The sequence below is a fragment of the Esox lucius genome, chromosome 23 (genome assembly GCF_011004845.1).
Source record: "Esox lucius isolate fEsoLuc1 chromosome 23, fEsoLuc1.pri, whole genome shotgun sequence".
Classification (NCBI taxonomy): domain Eukaryota; kingdom Metazoa; phylum Chordata; class Actinopteri; order Esociformes; family Esocidae; genus Esox; species Esox lucius.
In genome coordinates, this window is record NC_047591.1 from 15054478 (window position 1) to 15077487 (window position 23010).

General features: G+C 43.0%; 1 protein-coding gene across 4 annotated transcripts in view; it reads left to right on the forward strand.

Annotated features, from left to right (window-relative positions):
- Positions 1-23010, forward strand: part of anks1b (ankyrin repeat and sterile alpha motif domain containing 1B) — a 152086-nt gene continuing 129076 nt past the window's right edge. For all 4 annotated transcript variants that reach the window (XM_029117186.2, XM_029117188.2, XM_029117189.2 and 1 more), the window contains exon 1: positions 1-683. In XM_029117186.2, the coding sequence (XP_028973019.2) occupies positions 553-683 (131 nt within the window). In that variant the 5' untranslated portion in view covers positions 1-552. The remainder of the gene's footprint in view (positions 684-23010) is intronic.

Consider the following 23010-nt stretch of genomic DNA (forward strand, 5'->3'; position numbering starts at 1 on the left):
CCACGCCCAAAGGTAGGCCCTACACTGTAACGCTGTTCAGCTGTGGAGACCAATTAGGTTACACTGGCGAGTACGGTTTGAAGTAAGTGGAGAACGGTGAGAAAGAGATGCTACAGTAAGAGCAGGCAGTGACAACGAAAGGACTGCTGTTTGGACTACAAAGAAAAAGAAAAGAGGACGAAAAAGCCGAGCCGATAGAGAACTGAAGAGAGTGAAAAGAGCGAGTGGCGGTCCGGTTTTGCCAACCGGTTCGTTCCTTCTAGCCAGCTGCAGCGGGGGGAGCCATGCAAAATGTGCCTTTATGGTTCCTTATTCCTGCGTTCGATTCGACAATGGAACCGCTATTCATCTTAGCCTTGCGCGTTTAACCTTGCACCAATACGGTGGGTCTTAACCGTAACGAGGGTACACCTTTACTGCAACATGCAGTAAAAAGAACATCTTAAGATGTTTTTTCACAAGAGACATTGAAGGGGGGAAACCCCACCGCGGTCATTCTCTTTCTACACACTGATTTTGGATTATTATTCCGTGATAACAACTTCGGTCGGGATGGGGAAGGAGCAAGAACTACTAGAAGCGGCCCGGACAGGGAATGTGGTCCTGGTTGAGAAATTATTAAGTGGAAAAAAGGGAATACTGGGGACAGGCTCCGGTTCCATACCTCTGCCCAACCTACTGAGGTAGGCGACGTTAAAACACCTTTTCATCTCATATGCTGTTTATAGCTGGGGTTACTCTTATTGCTATATTGGCATGGTCTTCAAAAAAGGCGCTGTTGCGCCAAAGTAGAGCATTACAAAAAGTGCAAAACTATGTGTAATAGGACCTACTGAGAATTGTAGAAAGCCGACTCAACCTTCTAGTCTATGCTGAACTGACTTTGCCTGCAATGAGGGCGCTTTATGGCAGGTTAGACACGAGCTGGGCACATCAGATGTATGCAACATTGTTTACACCGGGATCTTGACAGATGTCAAACTGTTAAGCACTTTTACACGGACTGTATAATGACGCATGGCTTTGTCCCTGGGAGAAGTGACCGGCACTGACCAGTAGTGTAACAGACATTCATAGCCCAGCTTTTGGAATGTTAAACCTAGCAAATGTATCTCCATCTACTCATATCGTTTGGAGAGTATGGTAGTTGTGCCTGGATCGGTTGGTTTTGCATGTTTTAGCAGAATATGTCCCATTTTGGATGGTATCTGAAATTGGCAGATGTTTGCATCAGCTAGTACGAGCAGTGCCCGAGAAAGAATACAATGCAACGTGTCCACTCCACCTCCAAATCACTGCCAAACATTCCATGGTGTGCCTCATTTATTTTGCTCGCGTCTATTTCAGACTTGTTTGTCTAGCTAATCAACTTCGTAATTGGGAAACATGCTGCTGCAGAACTGAAACAGAACTGAGTATGTTTCTCACACTCAAACATAGACATCCGTGCGTACGTAGTGGGATCATCAACCAATTGAATGGTGTGCTTTCCTGTGCACTGCTCTGCGATCCAAACACTGATGAACTTCATTCAGAACTGTCACCTGATTACGGATATGTGCACGTGAAACATACGTCAGGAAACATTGTTTTGAACTCCAAAATGGGTATTCCACACGACCTTCCCAACTAGCAACTGTTGTTTTGTGTTGCGAATGATCTGGTTAGTTATACAAAATATGTATCCCCCTCAACAACGGGCGCAATACTCCATCAGTGTAGCTTCATTTAGTAATTTGCTTAATTTCTACATTAATAAGGCGGAGCTATGTTAGAAGACTGGTAAAACTGAAACGTTTGTCTCGTGTAACCACTACCCTCACAGTCTAGTTGTTATCTAGTCTGTAAAGAGAAGACTGCGACAGGTGATAAGATCAAAGCAGTGTAGAAACATCGCCTCGGGCCGGGAAGCCATGCTTTCAGCATAGTTCAGGTGCATTTGAACAGGGCGAGAGCTGGACTGCTCACCTTGCCAGCGAAGGAACACGAAGTCTGACTATGGCAGAAAGAATCAGCGGGAGCATGAAAAGTGCGTGTGGTTGTGTTGTTTTTTGTGTGTGTTGTTCAAAAGTTGTCTTTATTGGTACAAGGTCTTGTACACCGCTTCAGGCGTATTCACTGCCTCCTGAAAGTGTCTGTGGCTATTTTAATCTAATCACAAGGCTCTCAAATGTTTGGTCTGCGAGTCCAAAGGAAGGTCTTTTTTTTCTTATGAACAGTATAGGACTGTTGCACAAAGACGGTGTGCTCTATTACGTGAACACCCACACAGAAAAATCAATATTAGATGGTCTAATGTCCGGTTCATGGATCATATTTCAGATATTCTAGCTGATCATGGTTAATGTTGATTGTTACTCTTCTGTATGTAGTCATGGTTGTGTAGAAGCACTGTAGTAATGATGAGAAAATTACGAGCCAGGGGGACTTGTGACTCTAGGCCGTTATTAATGTAATTTCAATGATGACCACCATATGATGAGAAAAATGCTTGTCATTGTGACGTGGTAAGTTATGAATGTGATAGAAGGAAAATCGGCCTTGAAAGATTCATTATTTTCAACTATTTAAATGATTAAGTACACTTCTATGAATAGTTTTGTCTAAGGCCCATGAAATTGGTACTCCAGCAGATACTATTTGTTTATGCTGCATGTTTCTTAGCCTCAAATTCAAATGTCTAAGAATGATCTCCATATTGGTGAAATAATATTTACTTGTCGAAATCCGTAGTTTTGTTAACATAGGTGGACACCAAACATAAACTTACTAAATAGCATTTCTTTCCTGACCACGGTGGTAGCCTGTTGTATAGAACTCTAGGCCTGTTAATTGGATTGGGACTCTCTGGGGGGAAAAAGCAGTTTTTAACCAGGTTCACTGAGGGTAACCTTAAGTCGGTTGGTAAACACGCACATGCCTTTGTTGACAAGGAACCTATTTTTTGCTGAGCCGGGTACATTTGAGTCAGTTTCCCCCCACATATCCACTATGTAACGTGCTACGAGCGAAACTGTGTATCCTTCCTATTAGAACAGTGGTACGCATAGACGGTTGTGGTAGAAAGGGTGCTGTTTGCATACAGAACAGGTCCTGGGAATGTATGAAATCCAATAGTTTGAAGCTGAAATTAAAGCCAGTTGAAATCCATGCCGTGCGATGTCCGTGCACACCTGGGGAATCCATCTGTAGGAGGTCAGTGGTCAGTGGGGTTAGCATCAAGCAATAACATGTTATGCACCTTTATACATCGCTTGGCGACGCAAATAACGGTCTGTGCGTCACTGGTGTGCACCGAGAAACGGCACGTCCACCACGGGCAACGAACTGCTGTCGTAGACATACAACCCCTCATTCTTGGTCTGCAATGAACACGAACTACATATAGCAGTCAAATCCTTGTTATGTGTCGACACAATGTTATTAGTCTTTGTTCTAGTGTTCTGTTACTGTAGTGGGTTTTGTGCTTGGCCGTGGGGACTGTAGGCCATACTTATGAAAACAGTGAAGTTAAGACGGTGATATCGATGACACACCTCTCTTTCTCTGTGTCTGTGAGTTTGAATTGGTGCAGAGCGACAGAGACGACCTCCTCTGTGTTTATCTTCTGATGGGTTCTGCTGTGTGTCATGGACACTTGAACAGGTCACTAACCCAGCATGCGCACGCCTGGGTGTTTGTCACTGCTGTTTCACACAGAAGATATAGATCATTGCTTTTTCCAGTATCCAGTATTCCAAATATTGGGCTTATTATTATTATTATTATTATTATTATTATTTTAAACTTTCAGCATCTAAGGACTAGTATTGGACCAATTAACTCATTGTCCTGGTAGGGCTGGCCTAGATGTGCCTGTGTTTTAACTGAACTACCTAGTGTGGGACAACTAGTTCTGGTGTGTGTATGCATTGTAGTGGCGTTACAGACACTTTCTAAAGTGTGTATGAGGAGATGTGGAGGAGTAGTCTTGAGCAGGGTTAAGGGTCAGGGGTTAACTGTCAGGAATGTTAGTCTCATTAAGTGTTTGGGAAAACACACACAGACTCTCCCATTCTCCTGACTCAAGAGAGCCTATGGGATTGATGCTGTTCCATTTTGCTGTGTGAACATCAGTGTACATGTAGAATGTAATTGCCTGGGCATGGGCACATTTCTATGCCCGATAGCTGCAGGTTTTTTATTTCTCTATGATCTGTTTTTCAAAATCAAAAATGATTGGTAAATTGTCACTTCTTCATACTTTCCATCTTATTTTAGAAGTTCAACTGTGTCCTGTGGTGTTTTAATATATATATTTTTTTAAATAGGCATTGCACATTACCACTACTTAATGTACTAATTACTAATGTTATCAATGATACATTAGTGTCATAAAAAGCACAAGCTCTCAACGCAATCCCGTACAAGCCAATTTGGCATTTTGTATTGGAATCAACTCCCTCTGTATTGGCCAAGTCATAAAATAACAAGTTCCAGAATTAATAGGGAATGTAGTTCTTGTCTCCTTAACAAAATGGTGATCAGTGAATACGGGAACATTAACTTATGCTGTCTGGTCTATATACAACTGTCCCAATTCTGTTAGTAAATACATTATTCAATCTGTATCTTAATGCATTTCACCAGGAAATGTTATGTCAGATCAACGCCCTTGAATCCGCATTGTGACCTCCTAGTGTGTGTTGTTTGGAGCGTAACAACTGTTCCAATTATGTGTGAAACAAATCTTACTGCCCCAGAAATCTCTGACATGATACACATACACCCTAGGGCCACGTCTTCCTTGGGGGTCCATATGTGGTCTGGAAAGATGCTGTGCTGTGGAATGGTCTCAGATCTCTTCCAATGTATTTGCAAATCTCATATAAAAATGAGGAAGGACAAGTATCTTTGCTAAGGAAGGGTGCGCTGTGCACTGAAGACAATATTTAAAAACATGGCAAATGATGAAAAATTTGATGATGTTTATGTAGACATGGTAGAAATTGGGTTTCTTGTACAGATACAGATCTAGCTCTTTTTGACTATCATGATTTCATTTGTATAAGTGCGTCTGCCACTGTTCTTGAACCTTTAGATTATGTTTACCATTGCACCCCGGGCCCAGTTCGAGGTGACCGCTTAGGTATTGGTCATTGTGTCCTGTATGAAGAGCTTGACCTCCTTTTAAGGCTTGTAGGTTGTTTGTGCTTGGTGGTGCAGATTGACTGAGCACCATCGGCGGTGGAGGTTGTATGTTGCTGCTTTGTCTCATCATACTCCACTGGCACCTTGTTGTAGGCTCCGTCTTGGTTGTTGGCCAGAGATTGCCCTCAGTTCCAGAATGTATGTAGAGGTGAGTGCTTCCTGGTTGTGCGGGCAATGTGAGACAAATAATAGATGCACAAGTCTCAGTCCTCGACCCTCTCATGCCTGCTGAGATGACGCAAGGCCCGTGTGTGTGTGTGTGTGTGTGTGTGTGTGTGTGTGTGTGTGTGTGTGTGTGTACACTCACCTAAAGGATTATTAGGAACACCATACTAATACTGTGTTTGACCCCCTTTCGCCTTCAGAACTGCCTTAATTCTACGTGGCATTGATTCAACAAGGTACTGAAAGCATTCTTTAGAAATGTTGGCCCATATTGATAGGATAGCATCTTGCAGTTGATGGAGATTTGTGGGATGCACATCCAGGGCACGAAGGTCCCGTTCCACCACATCCCAAAGATGCTCTATTGGGTTGAGATCTGGTGACTGTGGGGGCCATTTCAGTACAGTGAACTCATTGTCATGTTCAAGAAACCAATTTGAAATGATTTGAGCTTTGTGACATGGTGCATTATCCTGCTGGAAGTAGCCATCAGAGGATGGGTACATGGTGGTCATAAAGGGATGGACATGGTCAGAAACAACGGTCAGGTAGGCTGTGGCATTTAAACGATGCCCAATTGGCACTGAGGGGCCTAAAGTGTGCCAAGAAAACATCCCCCACACCATTACACCACCAGCCTGCACAGCATGATGGATCCCTGTTCTCATTCTGTTTACGCCTAATTCTGACTCTACCATCTGAATGTCTCAACAGAAATCAGACCAGGCAACATTCTTCCAGTCTTCAACTGTCCAATTTTGGTGAGCTCGTGCAAATTGTAGCCTCTTTTTCCTATTTGTAGTGGAGATGAGTGGTACCCGGTGGGGTCTTCTGCTGTTGTAGCCCATCCGCCTCAAGGTTGTGCGTGTTGTGGCTTCACATGCTTTGCTGCATACCTCGGTTGTAACGAGTGGTTATTTCAGTCAAAGTTGCTCTTCTATCAGCTTGAATCAGTCGGCCCATTCTCCTCTGACCTCTAGCATCAACAAGGCATTTTCACCCACAGGACTGCCGCATACTGGATGTTTTTCCCTTTTCACACCATTCTTTGTAAACCCTAGAAATGGTTGTGTGTGTGAATCCCAGTAACTGAGCAGATTGTGAAATACTCAGACCGGCCTGTCTGGCACCAACAACCATGCCACGCTCAAAATTGCTTAAATCACCTTTCTTTCCCATTCTGACATTCAGTTTGGAGTTCAGGAGATTGTCTTGACCAGGACCACACCCCTAAATGCATTGAAGCAACTGCCATGCCATGTGATTGGTTGATTAGATAATTGCATTAATGAGAAACTGAACAGGTGTTCCTAATAATCCTTTAGGTGAGTGTATATATGACAAAATTGAGAAAGGAAAAATTATTTGAATAAACTAATTACTCTGTATATGTTTACATAAGACTCCAAATGAGCAAGCTGTGTTAGTGTGGTTGAGAAACCTTAGTTGCCAAATCTGTTCTCAATAAATCTGGACACCGGAGGTTCCCCAGGTCTCCACTGAGTTAGGTAATTCTGCTTCAGGTTTTAAAGCACATAATTATAGTAACAAAATAAAAACCTTTCAGAATGTTTTTTTTGTTCATCCCAGCCTATTGTTTAAAATGGCAATTATTGTTTTGACGTAAGGCACAGACTTATGCTGTTCAGATTCCCTTAAAATTTCTATTTCATGTAACATCCATAATGCTTCAAATATCCATAATTCCTCCCACAGAAAATCCTTGAGGTTCCTTTTTTAGGGTATTTACTTCCCCCCCCCATTGGGCACTCTAGACACTGTTTGTTATTTATAAAAGTGATTTTGGATGTTCTGTTCTCTCCTCTTGCTGAGATCCAGTCTCTCTTTGTCCACCTCCGTCTCTCTCCTCTTGCTGAGTTCCAGTCTCTCTTTGTCCACCTCCGTCTCGCTCCTCCTGCTGAGATCCAGTCTCTCTTTGTCCCCCTCCGTCTCGCTCCTCCTGCTGAGATCCAGTCTCTCTTTGTCACCCTCCGTCTCTCTCCTCCTGCTGAGTTCCAGTCTCTCTTTGTCCACCTCCGTCTCTCTCCTCCTGCTGATATCCAGTCTCTCTTTGTCCCCCTCCGTCTCTCTCCTCCTGCTGTTCTCCTGTGCCGTCTTTTTGTCTCCCTTGATTCTTCAGTCCAACTCATTCTTTTTTGTTTTGACTAGACACATACAGAAACACACAGGCAACTCATCACCTCATCGTCTCCCAGCATTCTGAAATGTGCCACTAATGGTCATCTATGTTCACAGCAGCAATTCTCCCAATCCTTAATGGTGGTCTGAAATACACTGGATTGGATTAATCAGGGGAAATTTGGAGCGGTGTCAGTAAGGCTCTGTAGCATCCTTCCCTTGCCACCTTTCCTAGAATTGCACTGTGTTTAGAAACCTCAATACGCCTGCAATTTCTTTTCATACGAACTATAGTAATTTTTCCTTTCTACATTAGGTGTGTGTGTGTGAACATGTTTTCATGTGTATGCACCCATGTGTGACAGTTTAAGTGGTGACAATGGAGAAAGGAGCAGATTATCAGCTCTGATGACATTTGCAATTTCAAGACAGACGCCTCATACACACAATGGAATTGAAGAAGGGGACCTCTGAATTACTGTCAGGCATTGAAGAGAGCAAATGTTCATAACACAAACACACATTGTGTCATGAATGACACATGGCTAAACTGGCCAGGTCATCATGGGAAATGACAATTGGTTCTCAATCTTATGTGGTTAAATAAAGGTAAAAAAAAAATCTGGAGCTTAATTTTAACTAAGTGCATTTGTGTGTGTCTGTTGTGAAAAATAGGGCTCAATCAACCAGCACTAGGATGCGAACTTAATTCCCGTGGTAATTGATTTCTCATTCGTCTATTACTCATTGCTGTGGGAGACAGAACAGAGAAACCGGGAAGTGAATTACTCTGAATAACTGCCCCTACTATCCTATATTTCCCATCAGGCTGAGCTGACACCAACAGATTGTCCTCCAATTCCCAAACACAAACTCAGACACACTTTGAAATACAAGAATAATGAGAGACACACAGTGTAAAAAATAACCCTTTACTACCATCAGCACCATCTGTCTGCGTGAGGTTTGGGACTGTGCTTGTATGTCTCTGTATGACCAGGACGGTCAATTGGTTACACTACCTGAGCTGGAATACATGGCAAATGAGGTATTTGAGATATTCAAAAACGATCTAAAATATTCACCACGGCCTGACTGGAAGAAATAAATTCTAATCCATCTTGTGTGTAGCTCATTTTTTCGTGTCACAAAGAACACGAATTTAGGTGGAAAAGCAACTGGTTATGAATTACAGCTTTTGTTCACAAGGCTTTCTGATTTATGTAGCAACGAGTAACCTGTCTAAAGTAAGTGAGAAAATCCTCCGAAATCACAAATGGGCCATTGTCAGCGAAGGGCCTGTTTTCAGATGGGATATTACATGTTATATGTATGCTTGAACCTCAGGAAGGAGGAAGCAGGATTGTGTCTCAATCTCACAGATCGAAGGAAGGACAACAAAGTTACTTGGTGTACTTTCTCCCAGTGTCTCTCCTCTTCATTCATTTCTGTTTCCCCTCTACAGGCTTTTCTCTTTTCTGGCTTACCTTTACCCTTTCCATCTCCTATCTAAGGTCTTGTACCTGCATTTTTCATTCCTCAACTCCATATCCCAATGTGTTTCAATTCAAAAGGGATTTATTGGCATAGGAACATTTTGTTTACATGCCAATGCAAGTGAAAAGACATCGGAAGTGTTCAGTACACACACACACACACAAAAGTTTCAAAACGATAAAGATGTTTTCTTTGTCTCCCTCTTCTCTCGCTCTCTGTATGTGGGAGACATGAAGGCAAACGGTATGCTTAATCTCTAACCATAGCTTAGCTGGAAATATCTCGGTTGCTTTGTCAGTATGTCTGCCAGTCAGTTGCTCCTCCCCTTTGTCTGGTCTTCCTGTCTGTCACCACAGCCTTCTCCCTTTGTGTATGGTGTAGTAGGACTTGGACTGTGGAGCCAATGCTTTGCTCCGGGTGAGTGAGAGGGAGAGATGGGGAGACAGCACAGGCCGGCCTGTGTGGAGGAAAACCTAGGGGTGGGGGGGAACCAATTATGAGCCTGATAACAGGGAGGGATGGATTTTCTACTCTGGGCCTCAAGCCAGACCCCCCTCCCTCTCTCCCTCTCTGTTTTCTCTTCCCTTTCCCATTTCTCTCTTTTCTCTCTGTACCACCTCTTTCTATCTCCTTTTTTCTTGTCATTCTCCTTTGATCTGCCTTTCTATCGCTGACATTTAAATTCAACCTAGCTTTTTATGAAGTCTATGTATTTCTGCTCTCTCTTTCACCTACTCTTCTCTGATCCTTTAGGCCTCACAATACAATATTATTTCCACACTTGCTGATGGCTTGCTTCAAAATCCTCACGATTTCTGCCATTCTATATGTATTGTGATGTGATACTGTGACTTTGTGATCCTATGTTCTGAACACATTGCTCATCAAGTGTCTTTCGCCAAACGTCAAGGAAAAGCCATGAGAAATGTAGTTAATTTGTATGTAAACATTTTTCAAAACCAATTTGAAACCCTGTTTAAAAAGATGGAGACATTTTTGTTGTAGGTACACAAGAAGGCAAAAGGTAACATTTATGATATATCCCCGAAACAATATCACAATATGTGACTGCATCGGTCTTCATCCTCATCATATCACATCATGCCAGTCTCTCCTGGCCTCCAGCAGCTGGATAGATTTTATCTCACCAAGCCCATCCAGAATGACTAGGGTACAGCATGTTCTCTCTTTCCCTTTTCCCCATCGCCCTCTCGAAGTGTGATTTAACTGCAGAATGTGAGATATTGAAATGTGTCAGCATCCCTTTCTGTGCGAACAGTGTGTGACTATTCCGTCAATACCTGCTCAGGGAAACAGTGGGTTGGCAGATAACACCTGATATGAAGAAGGCAACACTAATTGTTATTTTGAAAGAGCTTTTCCTATTTTTGTAAAAAGTCACTACGGGCATAAAAACAAGATTATCATGGACTGTATTTGGAAGTGTTTTGGCCGTGAAACGTTTCCGCTCGTCATTTAAAATGTGTGCGCCACCGTTCTGGGGTGGGCTTTTGTGGTCGTAGGTGGTGGATCAGCGGAAACACACCCTGATCTTCAATCTTCAAATCCACGTAGAGGTGAATCTGTGTTGCTGATCAAAACCTTTGATAAACGTTGACGAAGTGCGGGCCTACTGAGCATAGCCTTGCCATTGGATAAGGGTAGACCGAGGAATGCCTGACTCTGTGGAGGAGAGGCTGCGCTGTACCTGTACCTCAGCAGAACCTGAGATGGAGCCTGACAAATTAGACTACATTACTCAAGTGGTCAAAGACTTGCCTGATGCGTACCCTTTAGGGGGATAATGCCGAGTGCTGTGGATTGGCAGTGGTCTCATTTGACCTTTACCTCCAGAATGTCATTGGCGCTGGTCGGCGCAGGGCAAATTTTTTCCTAATCTGTTGCCCGGTGTTCGTGTTGGCGTGCTCAGTGGAACTGCATGTTGTTTTTAGCTGATAGGAGTGGGACCTGGTGTGATTCGGTGCCTCGCACCGACAATAAGACCGCACTCGAAATCGCTTGGGTCACTCATTTTGCCGGTTCATCCATTTAATCAAACAGTTACTGAATGCCTCAATGTCTGTCTGCCTGTGCTGCATGGCAACCTTCAGTCATGTGACACTGACGGCATCCATTTTCATGGAAGGGGTGGCGCATTTAATGAACTGCCCACTGACTGTGTATTGTAGGTTTTTAATGTTTTTTTTTCCCCTTCTCCTGAAGCAATGAGATTAGAATTGAGAGGGACCAGGACACAGGCCACTGCCAGTCAGGACTAATATCTCTAATGGTTTATGACAGGTCCCTCTGGAGTCTGTCTGTCTGTGTCTGGCTGGTTGTTTTGCTGACTGTGTGTGATTTACACCGACTCTGATGACAGGGCCAGAGTGAGGTGTCCTTTTCATTGCCTGCTTCATTGGTGTTTCTCAAGATAATTACCTCTACATTCTGTCTCTGTCTGTCCCTCACACCTCCTTGCTCTCTCCCCCTCCGTCCTCTTGATGTCCTCTACTTCACCTCCTCTCCTTATACCTCTTCTTCTCATTCTCCCTTTCCTCACCCCTGTTCTCCATTCTCTATAGCTGTCACTGGGGTTTCTATCTCTCCCTCCTTGTCTCTCTCCTTACACCTCCTCCTCCTGTGTGTCTGTCTCTCTCCTTACACCTCCTTCTGTATGTGTGTCTCACTCCTCCTGTCTCTTTTCCTCTCCTTCTCTCTGTATAGTTCTAAAGACAGTAAATGTTCTCAGAGAACGACACCTGAACAGTTTGCACCCTAATACTCTTTCCTGGCTTCATATGACCTCTAACTAACACACACACACACACACACACACACACACACACACACACACACAAATGTTCGACAGTGTAAAACACACAATTTTATAGCTCATAGCAATAAGCAAAAATTCAGATAAAAGCTCAGTGGGAGCAAGCAATCTGGCAAGTATGCCAGATAGGGTGTTGTAGCAGCAGCCAATCACCTTTGGATTGGAAGTTATAGGTACCTTCATATCAATAGAGGCAGTTTTGTTGAACTTATTTAGTGCTACGAATGTCAGTGAAACATTTCTTTGTGTGGCGCACACAGGAAGTTGAAGTCTCTGTCATGTGAGGAATTCCTATGGAAACCATAGACCTGTGTTTTTGACCTGCAGTGTAATTACGTGTGTGTGTGTGTGTGTGTGTGTGTGTGTGTGTGTGTGTGTGTGTGTGTGTGTGTGTGTGTGTGTGTGTGTGTGTGTGTGTGTGTGTGTGTGTGTGTGTGTGTGTGTGTGTGTGTGTGTGTGTGTGTGTGTGTGTGTGTGTGTGTGTGTGTGTGTGTGTGTGTGTGTGTGTGTGTGTGTGTGTCCACATGTGCATTATACAGCATTCAGTCTGTGAACTCTAGACGGGGAGACCCCACCCCTCTCGTCTTCCTCCATCCAGTGTCTTTCCCCGTTCAAAATAACCATGGGAAGTCAACGGAGTACACACACACACACACACACACACACTCCTGCTGAACTACATTGCTACTCTGTCTCCTGCTGCACCTTTATTCTCTCCCTTTTGATCTTGTCCGATCACTCTCTAAAATGTTGCGTATCCAACATTAATATGGCTCCTTTTGAGTTGTGTCGTTCTATATCTGTTTAAGAGCCTGTGTCTCTAAGTGTGTTTTGTGTTTTTGTCAATCCTCTTCCCTTTAGGGATTTTTCCAGGGCTGGCATTTTCCTGGGCTGGCTAGCGTTAGCTGTCTGACTGGCTCAGTAGAACATACACACTACTGGATCAATATTTTTCCATGGCTTTCAGCTGTGATTTTTACGTCTGCCCATGATGTTAACAAGCATACAAAATCGCCTTGACAGTTCAGTCATTCGCTCTCCATTTAGTGTGTGCGTGTGGATGCGTGTGACTCTCGCTTCCCTTGGTTTCTGCGTAGCGTGTTTTGACTCTCTACGACAGTGTTTCTCAACCCTGCTCTTGGACGCCCCCCTGCCCTGCATGTTTTAGATCTCTCCCTGCTCTGTCACACCTGATTCAAATGATCAGCTCATTATCAAGTCCTTCATGAGCTACATCAGATATGTTAGGGCAGGGAGAGATCTAAAACATGCAGGGCAGGGGGGCGTCCAGGAGCAGGGTTTCTGAATTAGCATGCTCTGACTCTTTTCCATAGGTTGCTGTACAGCATGTTCCGAGGCACTCTTCCATATGTTTTAGTATAACATGCTCTGACTCTTCTATGAGTTTCTGTATTAGCATGCTCTGACTCACTCCCATGGATAACTGTATTAGCAAAACACTCTGGTAACATAACCATCCATATACCAAATGTCTTTCCTGCTGGAAAGGTCCACCTTGCAAACCAATCATTGGATTAGAAAGACAAAATAAAAGAGACAACTAATTTTAGTTTATTGAAACAGAGAGCCGTGCATCCTGTTCCCCCAACAAACTGCTGCCCACCTGGTTCTCATTTTTAGTGTTTGGTGTTGATATGTCTGAGACAGGCTGAGGTTAACTTTAGACAAAGAACTGTATTTTTGGAGGCGCTCGGCCATTTCAATGGGGTGGACATGTGACTGGAGTGACAAATTAAAATCTCACAGGAGTTTTTTCTTTCCTTTATCTCTGCCAATTCTTTCCCGCTCTTGAACTTACCATTTGTTTTTGAAGATGTAAGCTAGCGAGGTAAAAAAAAAAAAACGTCCTCTTCATTATGAAAGAGAATGTTACAGTAACATTTAATGAAGGGTTTGTGGGGTGTGGATGCGTTTGAATCAGACTAGGCAGAGCAGATGAGCACTTCTGTTCCACCCTTTTTATATTCATTTAAAAAGTGAATGTACAGTATTCAAATGTGACACACAATTATTTTAGAAGACAAAATTAAAGCATTTAAAAATGTAATACCTGAATTTCCATCATGATCTTAGAAATGTATTATTTGCCTGTTCCAGAAAATACTGTGCTATAATTCAGTCAATATCCCATAGCATTTATTTGAATTAATTCTAATTTTATATTTTTTTTGTCAAAGAACATTGTCAAGTGTTTTGCTCTCCTTCCACAGTCTGTCTGAGGGCAAGGTGAAGGTATTGCTGTGTCCTACAAAATCCTATCGACACACTTCCACTATTGCCAGTGTGTAACTTGCAAAGTTTTGTTCCAGCCCAGCACTAACAAGCTTGATTCACCTAATAAACAATCAAGACCTTGATAAGCTAAATCAGGTAATTTAATGTAATGCCTGGTTGGAACAAAACCAGGGACCCCAGGACTGTGCTGAGTTAGTTTTTCAGACTGTGTCTTTCTACCACCTGCATCCATGTAATTGGCTTGTTTGCGTGTTCCTTGAAGCTGACTAGGACTTCCTGGTTGGGTCCACCTGTCAATCACAGCACTGTTTCCCCCAGCAACCTTATCTCTCTCTGGGAGGCGGGAATAAATCTGTCAGTGAATTGAGCTCCATAAGGCCTTGGAGATTAGAGGGAAGGGGAGGTCCATAACCGGAGTTCTACAGAGGGAGACTGGAACTCACTCATGTACACAGACAGGCACTTAGACACAAACACACAAAGGATGGGCAGGCCAGAATACTCCAGTGTTTGACCAAATTGAGATGATTCTTGGAGAGCACAATTTATATTCACTAAGGGTAAACTAATAAGACTGGAGAGAACTGGAGCGCTGATAAACAAACATGGCTTTTTCTATCCTTTTTGTCTGCTTCTCCCTCGCTATTTACAGTGTTTTGGTCTGACCTCTCCCCTCTCTCTCTCTCGTTCTCTCTCGTCTCCCCCCACCCCACCCCACCCGCCCTCGTATGGTGGCAGTAGTCATCAGACCCCAACACTCTTCTGATGATGTCATTTCTCGTTTACATATACTAACATTTATTTCTGACCTCTTTTTTTCAACGCTTCACAAATAGGTGTCCTGATTTCACAAATGACAAAACATGACAGTGCATTTATACAGTTTAATTGAACAGAGGAGCCTCTGGTGCCTCAGGGTCTGGCCAGCTTGCCATGGATGAGTGAACCGGGGGAACACACATGGAACCAGATAACACTGGAGGAGATTTGGATGTGTAGTGTTGAGATGCTTGTGAAACTTGTGTGTATGACGCTAAACCAAAACGGTGTGGCCACTGGACAATTTTCAAAAAAACCTGTGACAAATTTCCCAACAAAATGGCAAAAAAATGAGATATTTAGGGTTATGGAATAGATGAGTCCAGTCCTATAGAAATTAGATCTTAAATGCTGAGATGGACAAAATGTATAAGATGTTCTATAGGGAGAGTGCAACCGTTTGTCAAAGGCAATTTAAGAGACGAAAGCTAATGAAACGCGTGTCAACATGAAGATATTTCCAAAAGGACCAGCACAAGACATTGAAGCTAGGGGTGTGCTTAGTTCTTAAACAAGTCAATTGAATTCCTGTTAAATAAATGATTGCATTAATTGAATTGTTCAGTTATTTCACTGTAACAGTAGGCTAGTTGTGGTCTCAAGGCAGTTATTTATCAAACACTTGATTTACTCCCCAGAGGCGCATGCACGCACCTTCCTTCAACTAATCAACCAATCACAGAACCGTTAGGGTTGGGTTCAACAGTAACATTCCTCACAAGATTCTAACAGCAAAAGGTGTGTTTCACACTGGGACCAGTCAGTCTGCTTCAAAAACGGTGTGCTGCGTCTTGGTTAATATAGGCCATGGACATCAGTAGGGGAGAAGTGACATTGGAGACCGAGCTATTGTACGATATGCACTGGAAGGTGTGGGTGCTGAAATACATAATCATGCAGGCCTCACCAATCTATTGAAACACTGTGCTTTGAATAATGTTGACCTAAATCGATGGGACTACCATGTCAATCCCTGTCCCTTCCATTAAACACCATCAAAATACATTATCATGAACTCAACCTGCACTCTATTCACATCAGCACTTTAGGTGTGTGTGTGTGTGTGTGTGTTGCGTTGCGTTGTGTTGCATCTCATCCATATTGCTTTGAGGGCAAGCCAGTGAGTGTGTCATTAGACAAAGTTTGTGACCTAATTAACAGCTAACTGCCTGATGCATAGTACAGAGGCAGTCATGTCTCTTGTACGGACTGCATCTCTTCCCTCACTTCTCTATCTCTGTCTGTAAATAAGCATCTTTTTCCATGGTGTGCGTGCGTGCGTGTGTGTATGTGTGAGAGAGACCGTATCAGTATGCTATTGCTTAACTGTAGCCATACATCTTGTCAGAGGTGTGTTTGTGTATGGAAGTATCTGTGTCCAAATGATTCAGGGAAACTACTCAGTGGGCAGATACACAATCACCCTGGGCAACTCCGCATTCTACTGCTCTGATGGCAATGGTGAAGTGATGGTGTCTTTTCTCCTCAGCCTCGCCTTGTATTGATCCGTAATGGAGGACTCCATTCTGACAGTTTCCCAGGACATTTATATCACTCTATGACTGGTTGCTCCAGGGTGCTAGTCAGAGTGACCATGCTGGGAATAGAGTGAAAGGAAATGAAATGGTGAAAGTGGAGTTGAAACTGTGGATGTTTTTACACAGTTTTTACAGACCTGAAATCTAATCCTGACCCAGAAATCCATAGCCCTAGCCCTAAAACCTACCCTAACCTTAACCTCAGTAATCTAAATAAACTTAACCAATGACCTGAATAAAATTAACCAATGACCTGAATAAACTTAACCTCAATCTTAATAAACCTCAATAACCTCAAGTACCTAAACATATACTAGTCCTAATCCAAAACTCTACTCTTCAATCTAAACGGTTATTCGTAAAAATGAAAGTAACAAAAAATAAATGAATTCTAACATCATGACAAATGCTTGATTTTTCCCTAAGATGAAAATTGCATTCCTCCTAGTTGGGACCTGCTGAAAAACCTAGTGGAGACTTTCTTTTCAGGTTTTATTATCTTTGGGAGTTTACCACGTACATAGACCAGGACCTCTCACACACACTGACACACACACACACACACACACACACACACACACACACACAAGCAACTTGCAGTTAGTCCATTCATATTAAGATTGCTAGGTGAATCAACTATCCAACCTAGCCATTCCAAGTACGGTACGCCTTCCTGAATAAAGTAACTGTCAGCAAAGTCAGTGCAAGAAGGAAGAAGTCCACCGTGTTTGTTGCTTTGAGTACCTTAGTTGTCAGTCTGCCTGGTGTAAAAGGACTCCAAAGCATACTATTGTTAACCAAATGAGAAATACTTGTTTAAAAATAACGTATTAATGTTACACTGGCCCTGTTTCGTTTAAATTTCAGCAGGCAATATCAAGGTGCATATGAAGCCATTTGGGGTATTTTTTAATTAGTATTTACTAATTACACGATATAGCTGGAAGGACGTGGGGAAAATGGTTGTGAGGTAAATGCCAGGCTTATCATACCTCCTCATTTTGTGCTGCCTTTTACGGTCTGTTGTTCTGGCGGTCTCCGCTTTCTCCCTCACATCTCGTCATGTGCTCTATTCTCACTGCTGTTCCGTCAGTCTGCTAGCGGGTTTTCCTGTCTTGACCCCTGTGAAAAGAGCTGACCCAGTCAACAGAGGTCGGAAGGCCAAGAAGGCACACACAAACCACTCACGTCCGCCCGCTGCAATTTCAATTATATTACAAATGTGTTCTCATGCCTGATTGCGTGATGGGTAAATGTTTGCCGACCTGGCTGGCGCTTGATTGCCACTGAGTAGAACAATCAGGATTTCACAGCAGCGTAAAAATAAGAGATGAAAGGGATGGGGCGATGAACGGTGCTGTATTTATTATAACCTATCTCTGAGAAGTATCCAATGATATTGTGAAAAGCGGCCTATGGACCCCCCACCAAGCTGATCTGCTGCTAATTGGAGGAGGGTGTGTTGGATCCATGGGTAGCATGTCATCATTTATTGGGATGCCTCTCATCCTAATCGTTATTAAGAGGATTTGGCCGAAGTTGATGTTGGATACTTTAGTTCCTGAATGTGTATCTTATCAGTTAATTAGCTTAATTCCTCATGCCAGGCATATCCGTCAGAAACATCTGAGATGGGAATTATTGAAGTTGTGTCTTGTGCTATTTCTGTTGGTAAAATTGCTATTCTCCTATTCCTATCAGGATTGCATTAGAAAACCAATAGAAACTGTTGCCACACCTGGTTTAGACGTTAATCCCCCCTCAAGGCTATGATGCTATTGGCGTTGTGGTTTAACTGTCACATCTTATTGATCTGCCCAATTAGGTGATTCCTGGAGATAAGAAGTCCTTCATGTTCTAGCTCTTTAGGAGATCGAACCAGACTTTGAGAAGACGTGGGGCTAGGGTTTGTATATGTTTGTGTGCACGTGGACAGAGAGATGTTTTGTAGCTGATTCAGAGCCCTAATATAGAGTGGAAGTGTGTGTGTGTGTGTGTTGGGGTATGTGAATGTGTCAATGCACAGTAAGATTTTCCATTGAGATAGGCCAAGAAGCCGGTCTGTGAGAACACACTGGGACCAGTCAGTCTGAGGAAAAAAGACAGAAAGATAGGCAGAAATGGAGAAAGGGAGAGAAACGAAAATAAAGATGTATTCTGTTCTGGATAATGGCTGCCTAGATACTACTGAACACAGTCGAAAGACAGACAGACCCGCCTTGTTGTTCTCTTTAGAACCACAGCGTTCATTCCTGGCCTTGAGTAACTTTGGGCAGAACCGGCTCTTGCTCCATCCCAGTGCTGATAGGGCTGACCTACTCTATGCAACCACAGGCTTGATGAACAGTCCAATAAATCCATGTGGTGTGTGAGTGCTGGTCTGGACACAAAACATGCCCCCCCCCTGTGGTTCCCAACCACATGGACCAGCCCTGAACTTCCACTGGTAATAAAATATCTCCTCACACGCAGTGCATTTGGAACATTTTCAGACCGCTTCTCTCTCTACATTTTGTTGTTTTATAGAACGAATTTATGAATAAATAAATGCATTCACATGTTGTTACCGTCAGTCTCCACACAATACCCCATAATGACGATGCAAGGCATGTGTTTTTAGAAACGTGTGGACATTTATTGAAAACTGAAATGGTAAGTATTCATTCATGATGACTCTTGCATCATTCTTGATGTCCCTGTCTCCGTTGGAGCTCAAATTCAATTGATTGGACATGATTTAGAAAGTCCCGCACTTGACAATGCTTTTCCGAACACAAACCAAGCCATTTAGTCCAAGGACCTCTCTGTTGACCTATTTGTTGACCTATTTGTTGAAGATGAACTTGTTTCGATGCATAGATTTGGGGAAGGTAAGAGTAAATGGATATAGTTCCCAGTAGCACAGTGGGCTCCATTGTGAAATATAAGAAGTTTGGAACCACCAAGACCCTTCCTATAGCTGGTCATCCAGCTAAACCAAGTAACTGGGAAAGAAGGGCCTTGGTCTGAGAAGTGAACAAAACCCCAATGGCCATGTTAATAGAGCTTCAGAGTTTCTCTGTAGAGTTTCTCTGAAGGAAAAGCGTCTCTGCACTTCATCAATCTGGCATTTCTGATAAGAGAGTCTAGACAGAAGCCACTCCTGAGTGAAAGACATTGTATATGCTGTGTAAAGGACTCTGAGAGGATTTGGAAAAATATTCTCTGGTTCGATGAGACCAAAATCAGGCTATTAGACCTGAACACCAATCTCTACAACTGGCGAAAACGACGTACCACTCATCACCTGGCTAATACCATCCCAATGGTGAAGCATGGTGGTGGAGCATTATGCTATGGGGATGCTTCTCAGCAGAAACCGTGATCTGGAGCACACAGCCAAGACACTGTAGTGGCTTTAAATGTCCTTGAGTGGCCCAGCCAAAGCCTTGACTTGAGCCCTGTTGAACATCTGTGGGGGGACCTGAAGAGCGCAGTTCGATCTGACAAAGCTTGAGTGGATTTACCAGGAAGATTGGGAGAGACTGCCCAAATCCAGGTGTGCAAAGCTGGTTGAAGCATCCCCAAGAAGATTCAAGGCTGTGATAGTTACCAATGGCGCAACTATCACAGATAGGTCGGAATACAAAGGGTCAGAAATACTTAGGAAATATTTTTGTATTCAATAAATTGGTACCCATTTCTGAACTTGTTTTCCCTTTTTCAATATGGGGTGTTGTGTGTAGGTTAATGGCAAAAAAATTGCGGTTATAATTTCTGAATACTTTCTTAGTACTCCCCGATGGCACGGTATTCCCTCCACAGATCATTGCACAGTAGTACATACCACCGTGGCTGTAGTATATTGGCATGTACACATGAAAATGTTTATTGCGCAGGAAGTAGGTCACAGTTGTGTGCTCTGCTCCCCTGTTTGACTGGCCATGTATGTTCCATGAGCTGCCGCTGCACGGTGAATAATGGGTCACGTGTACTGGTGGACATACAGAGATGGCTTGGCTGGACTGTAAGGACCTCTCTTCCTGGTTGAGTGGGAGTAGAACTGCTTTCTGAGCAGCTGATATGAAATGGTTGAGTGGAGGAGAATGAAAGCGTTAACCTGTGACCTGCAGTTCACTATTTGAGGAATGCCAGACTAAAGTGTTAGGTCTTATCAAGGGGTGAATGGTTGGGGTGGCGAGGGGAGTTTGAGAGAGGGACTGAAAAGGTCCTTTGTCTGTCAGTGAGAAGTGAGAGGCTAAAGTTAGCCTGTTTGTGTAGCATTCCTTGGGGCATAAACACAACCACAAGACCAGGCAGCATGTTAGCGCTTTAGCTGTCACATAAGCCTCATACACAGAGCTGACCTATAACCTAATGTGTGTGAGGCCCCAGACTCATTTAATCAACCAAGACAAGCCTTGTCCACACAGCTTTATGGGCCCTGCACTGTGTGTGAGTCACTCTGTCACTCTGTCAGTCTGTGTAAGAGAGAGAAAAATGTTAGGAATGGTCAGACGCTGTATTTTTTTCAATAAAAGTGTGTGTGTGTGTGTGTGTGTGTGTGTTTTGTAGCCCTGTGGATTCCATTCTCACTACGTTGAGCTACGCTCGGGTGTGAATTTGTTTATCTGGCTGTTGGTGTGTGAATGTGTGTTAAGGGAGGGGGGGGGGCATTAGATCAGTTTGCCCAACACAAGTGGACTCTTCATACTGTGTATCATGACACCGTTATCCCTGGCCCATCATACTCCTGTATATACAAGCCATAAGCTCTCACCGCTAGCACACGCGCACACACACAAACACACACCAAGGCCTATTGGGTAATGGAGTCATTAGCTTTGAAGGGGGAGCTTTGCGGTGGTGTAATAGGCTTTAATGCACGATGCTTCTGTTTGAAGGAGGCCTGTGGAGTGACGTACGGTCTTTCAGCCTAACAACCACGCAGTCCATCCATTGGCTTGCTAAATGTATTGTTTGTAGGTCAGATCAATAGGACACATCCAAAGTGTGTGTGTGAGTGTGGACCCTGTGGTATTTCTGTGTTTGTTCACACGCATGTGTGTCTGCAGTGTATATCATTATATAATTAAGTTACGTTAACATTTGTCTTCTCTCTCGTCTCTTGCTGCCTCGCGTTGTCTGACTTAGCTCTCTCTCACCATGTCGGTCTTTCTCTCACCATGTCGGTCTTTCTCTCACTATGTCTGTCTTTCTCTCACTATGTCTGTCTCTCTCTCTCGAAGTATTGAAGGGCCTCTAGGTTACCATGTCTCTCTTCTTATATTTTTTTCATAAATTAACACATGGCGATCACTGCCATCTTCCATTTTCAATGCTACAAACAGTAATTTTTGTTATAATCTGTAAAATGTTACATTTAATTACGAAAACACTGGAGACAGGTAGCCTAGAGGCCCTCTTATAGCAATACCTAAAAAAAGAGAATTTTAGTTTTTTTTCAGTCATTGAGGGATCATAACTAGGAAGCTAGTAATAAGATTGTTCTCTCTCATTCTCTCCATGGTAATTTTGTTTTTGTCTCAAACGGGGGGAAATAATCTTGGTAGATTGCATGATTGTATATCCATCTGATGTTCGAAGACAATTTGCAAAGGTGGATAAGAAATGTTCATGACCTGATGCTGTCAGACATTTCTAACTTTGCCAGCATGTTCCTTAGAACTCTCCTGTTAGTTGCAGGCAGTTTTAGAATGTTATGTCATTTATTTTGGGATTTATGATCATTTCAAACTATAAGTTGTAGGTAGCACAGAGGCCCTATCAGATGGACCAACATTTTTTGGTAAAGATACAGGCAAGCTACTTCAGCTACTCCTTCAGACTTAGCCCCCAGTTGACATATCCAAAGCACCAGTCTCAATTGTTAAGCTTTCATATTTTTCAAAGAGGTCAGGGGTCGTTCCGTAAGGATAAATTGTGCATTTAAAAAGGTTAATTGCAGGATTAATAATTGAACAATTCCACTGTAAAATTGTCTCATCTTGTTACAACCTATAGATACAACTGTGTAGTTGACAAATTAAAAGTTCCAAACTGTTACCTATTGTTATTTTGGTATGGTTGCATGTTTAGTGCAGTCACAAACAGTAAAAATTGTATGGCGATTTTGACGATAACTTTATAGATTTTTGGCCATAACTTGGCCTTAGATAAAGATACAGGCAAGCTACTTCAGCAACTCCTTCAAGACTAGTTTCCAGGTGACATATTATAAGCAATAGTCTCAACTCCCAAGCTTTCATATTTTGCACAGGGGTCAGGGGTCGTTCCATAAGGATGAATTGAATGCTTTGCCAAGGTAGGTAGCCAAGATGCCCTGTTTCAGGTAGCCAAGATACCGTTACAGATCTCTCTCTCACTCTCACTCTCACTCTCACTCTCACTCTCACACACTCACTCTCACTCTCACACTCACTCTCACTCTCACTCTCACTCTCACTCTCACTCTCACTCTCACTCTCACACTCACACTCACTCTCACTCTCACTCTCACTCTCACACACACACTCCTCACTGTGACAGGATTATTTGGTCCTTGCTAAGTTGCCTGAATAACTGGTATAAACT